Genomic DNA, 7,150 nt, shown 5'->3' on the forward strand with positions numbered 1-7,150 from the left:
ACTCACCTTTCCAAACTCTTAAATCAATTAATTGAATTGTTCTGCCCTCTGAACACTGGGAGCATCCTTTCTCACCATGTGTTCACCAGTTGTTAACTCCTTGTCTTATCTTCTCCATCTTCCATGTTGAATCCCCTTCTGCTTCAGTGAATGGCAAGGTGGAGTCCTGGTTAAAGGGCAAATCTTTGTACATGTCCTGAGTTCACATCTTTGTTTCCTGGCTGTGCAAACTTAGACAGTTATTTAAATTCTCTATGCCTCATCGCCCTCAAGTGTAAAAGAGGAATAGTAGTACAATTAATAATTAGAGGGCTATTGTACATATTGAGCTACTTAGTACATGTAAAGTACTTACAATAGAGACTGGCAGTTAGCAAACACTCAACAAATTTTAGCTCTTTCTAGTTTTTGAATTCCTAAGGGCTTATTTAGACCCTTTAATTTTTAATTAATTATATATCTTTCCTCATTTTGCAACATTTTGTTGACCAGTTAACTGATCTCTCATATGCTTACTTGGCTTTTACATTTTTTGCCTTCTCAACTATCAACGTTGAATTCTATGCACTACCCCTTCCACACACATGCAAATTTTCAAATGAATACATTAAATACATTAAAAGTAGGCATAGAAAATCTAATCCTAATTCCAGATAACTCCTAACTATAACTGATATAGGCAAATCAGGTAATTCCTCTGTACCTCAATTTCTTCATCCATAGAATAGTTAACAGTCCCTTGAATTCTTGCTGATCATTCGTTACAAGGTGAATGCACTTCCAGCCAGTGGTCTATAGGGTTACAAGATGCTGCCATTATAATAATTGTAAGGCCTGAACAAGTATTTTTTAATTGATTAACTGACAAAATGGTACAAAATTTAAATACTACCATTACTTTAAGCTGAAGAAATGTTAATTTTTTTAAGCTGCTGCAAAAGTTTGGGAACTGAATTAAGAGTTTAGAGACCAGAGTTCTAGCTACTATTTGGATCTTTAGTAAATCACTTATCCTAATCGTGTGCCCATCCTAAGCCTCTCCTCGACTAATACCAACCTGGTGTTGGCCCATAAAAGGGATTTATCATACAATAAGAAACCCATTCCTCAAGACCCTTTACTGCCATCTGCTGGAAAATTGTGAAAATAAATATGTATTCTAACACCACGACTATGAGTGGCGCCCCCTGGAGTTGTTCATCACACAACCTATACAACCATTCCTAGGAATGCTGCTGAATAAGGTGTCTGAGGCACTACAGGCATTCCATAAATGCTTGATAAATGAGTAAATGATGAATAAGCCACCCTATCAATGAATTAGATTATCTCCCCCCCATATGTATTCCTATTCCCAGAGAAGTTTGCGATGACTTAAGAAAAAAAATGAATAAATGGAATGTTTTTAAACCATGGGCAGATTTGTCTGTATTCATAATATACATCTGGCAAAATAATGTCTGGCACAGTAGGGTTGATATTTTATAGGAGCCCTACACATACCTATTATCACAATTGCTCCTCATGGCAGTATAGCAACTATCAGATATATTTACATCAGATTTTTCAAATAAGCACATGATGGCTCTGAGAGTTTAAGTTACTTCTTCAAAGTCAAGAGACTTAATGGTCTAAATCTTGATTTCAAATCCAGTGTTCTTTCCCCTTTCCTGCTAATTTTAATAACAAAATGGAGCCAAGAAAATTCTGACCAACTGACCTGAAATCCTTAAAACTGTCATCTGTTGATCATTACATTCGTAAATACTCTTAAAATTCCCTATCATACCTCTTAACTATTTAAATTCAGACAAGTCTGTTTCATTCGATCACAGCTTTCTAAAATGCCTTGTAATGGTTGATGAATTGTTAGTGGCCCAAGTGAATATGTGACACCAGGAAGTACATTGATAGCCATTTGGAACCAGCACTATTATAATTGTAACAGTGTAAATAGTTAAAAGTTATTAAAATATTTTAAATAGTGCCATATAGAAGCACTTTTATTTGCTGAACAATTAAAGATACCTTGGCTCTATGAAGTTCAGGAAGATTACATTTAATAAAAGCATAAAAGCACTTGGTGCATCTCAAAGTGTTCTCATAACATATAATTTGGAAAATTAAAACTATTTTATAAACTTCTAAATAGGTTTATCTTCAATATAATTGGTATAGTATAAAGGGCACAGGGAATTTAGAATCTAGATTAATAAAACTTGAAAAACAATGATATCCCCCTTGTCAGAATATTAAAATTATTAAATTAATTTTGCACAACACCCAGAGGACTCATTTTATTCTGGACCAAATAAAAAACAAACAAACAAAAACAAAAGCAATTCAAACTTGCGCTACCACTTATCAAGCACTTTCTTCATGCTTTCAAAAGTTCACTGCTATGAGAGTGACCTTGAAAACAGATAAATTAAAATCTTTTTCCAAATGTCAAAAGCCAGAGAGAGCAGCAGGACTAGTTCCATGGGGCCTTCTGATTGGCAACCTTGTTTCCATTCGCATTCCTGCCTCCCAAGGAAATAGACAAAAACAAATGACACTGTTAGGCTTGGTTACCAGCTTCAATTTCTAGAGCTCATTTCTCAGTCCTATTACAAACTAGCTTTATGTCTGAAAGAAAGCCATTTTATTTACTAAATTATATGAAATTTGACTTTCTTCTTGTACTGAATGAGGTTATTTTCTTCCATTAATTGCTTCTCTAATGGGACATTACCTCTGGAAGAACATTAGCCCACTGTGTCATTGAAAAGACTCACTGGACCCCCGGGGCCCACCACCTTCCCTTCTTGCTCTCCTGGGCTCCAATTCAGCATTAGAAACTAAAGTGGCCAAATGCTCTGCTTAACTCCTTTGACATAAAGCAGGAAAGGAAATCCTCTGGGTTGTTCATTGACAATAACAATATTAATTCACAGAGCCTATCTTCTCTAAGTGCAAATGCATATGGAGTTGATTCAATAGAAACGTTGCAAAAGAGGCTGACATCAACAAATTAGAGCAGACTAGATTAAAAAGGACGTGAGAGAGGCTGACTATGTCACAGCCTACACTGAAGACAGGTTTGTGGAGACCTTCCTATAGAGGTGAAACTCATAGTCACCCACACACCCACCCACCCACCCACCCACACACACACCCATGCTTGATTTTTAGAAGGTACACTTCTCTAATGAAGGATGACTTATTAGCACTTCACCAGAGAGAGAAAATGTAAGCAGATGCCTGTAAGTTCAACTAATTAACCAGGCAATTCACCTCCCTCTCCCCATGATTTTGGCTTAGGCAAGTGTTCTGACTGTATGGTTGAACTGGATTGCAAAAGAGATGAACAGCTCTGTTCTTACCTTACAGTTTCATACAAAAATCCTTCTATTTCATACATATAAGCATCCAGTAATAGATGCTTATTATAATCACACTTGAGTAATTTTTAAAAAGGAGAAGGCAATAATTTAGGAAAGCAGCCCATACGTATTACAGTTTGGGAATTGGGATTTACATAGATCCAAACAGCAAATGCACTGTGAATCACAGACTCAGGTTATTACTTGAGATTTATGATGACAGAGACTGTGACCAAGTTTTGAATACAAAGAAAAATAATTGCCGAAGTTAAGAGTTATAGAATCTCCTTTCCGTTGACAACTAAATTCAGACTTGACAATTAAATCCCAGCCTTACTTCATTAGATATTAATCTTGCAGTGGAAATGAGAGGCTTTTAAAGAAGCATTTGTGCTATAATAAAAAAGGCTCTCACTACAGTAGAACAATAATGTTGTGTTGAAAGTTAGAACTATTAGACCTCGTTAGCTAATTATGGTATTGGCAACCACTTAAGTTGCTCAGTTTTTCACTTCTGTCATTTTCTGCTGTTCAACTGCTGCAGTTCAAAACGTTTTGACTACTTAAAAGGGAATACATCACCGTTGCCTTTCCCCAGTCTAACTGCACACCACTTTCCAAAGCAACAGCTTCAATCATGCTTCATAAAATCCCCTGCAAGTATATTGTTGGAAACATAAATCAGCAAGCTGGGATTTTAGTATTTCTAAGGCAAGCCCAGGGATCACTAACTGGAGGCTTTTCCACGACCCCATTTATAAAAGAATAAACAAAATTATGAGTTACACTAGATGCCTTTTTTTCAAAAACTGCTCCAGTGGTGTGTCTGATACTTGCTTCTGCATCCTTAATTGGAGGACAAAACACTAGCATAGGAGAATTGGACTCCAGGATCAGGATTGCTGTTTCCCAGCATCTCCGACTTCATTAGGACACACGGCACAGAAGTACTACATGTTCAGTTTCACAAAAGCTAGGTCTCTCTGATATGCATCTACACCTCTATGAGTGCCACGCATTTTTAAATCGCACTAGATAGATATGTAGAATGATGCTCTCCTCCTTCCCTGTTTCATTACAGTGAATATAGGCTCCCTTTCAGGCATGCTTTAGTGTTAGAGCCCCTCTGTACAATCACCCTGCATTCTGAATTATAAATTAGGGGAATCACAATTTCAGATATGTCACATATACAGGCCCAAATTAAATTGTGTCTGCATATAGTATTTAAACATTCCTAGATTTCTCTTTTGTCCCCCAAATCCCAACACACTTAGTGTCCATAAATGTAAATTCACAGACTCCACCACGGAGATATATTTCTTCTCCAAACCAGTCACAATGTAATCGTAAGTCTGCATAAACTTGCTTTCTATTATGCCCCCATCTTACTCCACACTAGCTACACTCGGTTAATTGCAGTGGTATTTTAACTGCAATTTTCAGGGACTGCTTCTTAGGATTCACTAATACCTGTCTATGTTATAAATGAACAGTTAAACATAAATCAGCAGCTCTGCAAAAATAAAAGCAGCATATCTGTAGGGCATAAAGTATATGTTGATCTTTGCTAAAATAGTGATCAAATTAACCAGGCTAATATCAGCTTCAGATGGATATATCTGCAATTTTGCTATGACTGAAATTTTGCATACTTTATATTATTAAGGGGAAATGAGTAGCATCTTACCAAGACACTTTATAAACTATAGCAACATTCGGTTTTGCATTCTGATTTCTGAACATAAAATCTGCATCCAATCATGTTTCATCAGCCACTAACACTATATAGCTTTAGGGAGGTGAGGGCAGAGAAAGGAAGGCTTCATATCCAAAATGTCAAGCCCTGCTGAAGAATGATAGAAGGACCCAGTGAGTGTGGAAGAACAGAAACAACCATTTCTGGGTTTAAAATGGAGTTCTACCACCCCCTGCTGGACCAAATGAGCAACACAGGAGAGGCTAGAAAATGCTTAGAATCGAATATAGTGGAGATATTTTAACTTGTCTTGTAATTTATGTTTTCTCAAAAAACAACTTTCACACCATACTAATAATATAACATCCTATGCAACTACCACACGTCACAAAATTACATCTATTTTCTTTTTATTTAAAGACTTCCACCAATGCATGTTTTAGCATTTTGTGTTCCCAATTAAATGTCCAAACTTGTCTGCACAGTTGAAAATGCTTCCATTTATTATAAATATATTTTATGTGAACGTGAACTATCCAAACAAAGCAAGATAAATTCAGATCTATCTCTATCTAAACAGAGGTAGCTTCCACAAATTCTCTCAGGTTATTTTAATAAGCTATTCTTTTTTTTTTTTTTTTTTTTTCTCAAGAGGTAAAAATCTCACCAGTTCTCCACAAGCTAAAACATCCCTCACAGGTGTAATCACAATCTGACGCTATAAAAATTTTCAACCTTGATGTATTAACAAGGGTGGGGGGTTGCTGAAAATGAATGACTGCAACACATGCCTAGTTTTATCCATTTGCTTACACACAACATCCATGGCCCCTCTCTTAGTTTCAACAGAAATAAACCATCATCGTTCACTTCCTAGTCAGGAATTGGGGTCTTGGGAAAGGGAGGGGGGAAAGTCTCTAAGAATTGAATTTCTTGCACACGAGAGAGATGTCACAAACGAGTTTAATGCTGATAGTTTTGCTGCTTCTGTAAAAAATCGTCGTTCCCTTTCCTTCCTCAACCTCAGATATTTAACTCTTAGTACACACCAACATACTCATCCAATTTTTGATAATGAAAATCAGAGCAAGCCAAGATCCCAGAAAAAGCAGCAGTTTGCCTCGATCCCCTGCTCACTGATGCCAACCTCCAATTCTGTATTTTCTCTTATTTAAGGGTCTCCACAGAACAGATGTAATTTTAGCGGCAGCTAAAATAAACAGTGAAAATAACAACAACAACAACAACAGTAACTATAACTTCAGTTCTTTCATTTAATTCTTCTCGTATCTCCCTCTGCCTCTCTTGGCTGGGCGGAAGGGGGAGGGAAAGTAAATGCAATACGGCACCACACTCCTACCTTGCCCGCTACTGACAAGCAACCCGAGCAGGTAGAAGGAGAGGAGGAGGCTCATGTTCGGGACGTGACCCTGGAGGACAGTTCCAAAGTTACCAAGTCCAGCCCTGGAGGAAGAACCTTCCGCTGCCACGGCCGCCTCAGCGAGAGCCGCCGCCGCCCCGGGGTGCCCCAGCCGCCCGCAGCCCGCGCGCTCCTCCTCGCAAAGTGCCTGCAAGCTCCGCTCCCTGCCGCACTAGATCCAGGCAGCTGCGGCGGCGGCGGCGGCACCAGCAGCACCAGCAGCAGCGGCCGCCGCGGCGGCAGCACAGCCGGGCGGGGGGGAGGCGGGGCGGGGGCGGGGCGGCGCGGCCGGGGCGTATCCCTCCGCGCCGCGCGGCCCCAGGATTCGTCCGCAGTCGAGCTCGGAGAAGCGGGTTCGGGTCCCGGTGCCTCCAGCTGGCGTGGCCGCTGCGGTCGGGCTGGCACGAGCACGACTGCGAGTGGCGACCGCACGGTCAGCCTGACGCCCCTGGGCCGAGGAGGAAGGGCAGCCCGGAGTTCCTGCACCGCCGCCGGCCAGTTCGCGGAAGCTTGAGCTTGCGCTGGTGCGGCGGGCGGCCGCCCGGCCCCGGGCTCTAAGCGCGCCCGGACTCAGCGGGAGCGGGGATCTGAGTGCGGGCGGTGTGTTCTGCCGCTTGAAGTGCTGCAAGGGCGTGGGAGGGGAAGGATTCTGCCTCTCCCAGGCCT

The 7,150-nt window shown here is 40.4% G+C and overlaps 1 protein-coding gene across 1 annotated transcript in view; it reads right to left on the reverse strand.

Annotated features, from left to right (window-relative positions):
- Window positions 1-6,696, reverse strand: part of NCAM2 (neural cell adhesion molecule 2) — a 516,332-nt gene extending 509,636 nt beyond the window's left edge. Inside the window, exon 1 of the mRNA XM_045902626.3 lies at window positions 6,425-6,696. Coding sequence (XP_045758582.1) covers window positions 6,425-6,479 — 55 coding nt within the window. The 5' untranslated portion in view covers window positions 6,480-6,696. The remainder of the gene's footprint in view (window positions 1-6,424) is intronic.
- Between the last annotated feature and the right edge of the window lie 454 nt (window positions 6,697-7,150).

The sequence above is a fragment of the Mirounga angustirostris genome, unplaced genomic scaffold (genome assembly GCF_029215605.1).
Source record: "Mirounga angustirostris isolate CCGP_5_RB_7025 unplaced genomic scaffold, mMirAng1.0.hap1 SCAF_1, whole genome shotgun sequence".
NCBI classification, from domain to species: Eukaryota; Metazoa; Chordata; class Mammalia; order Carnivora; family Phocidae; genus Mirounga; species Mirounga angustirostris.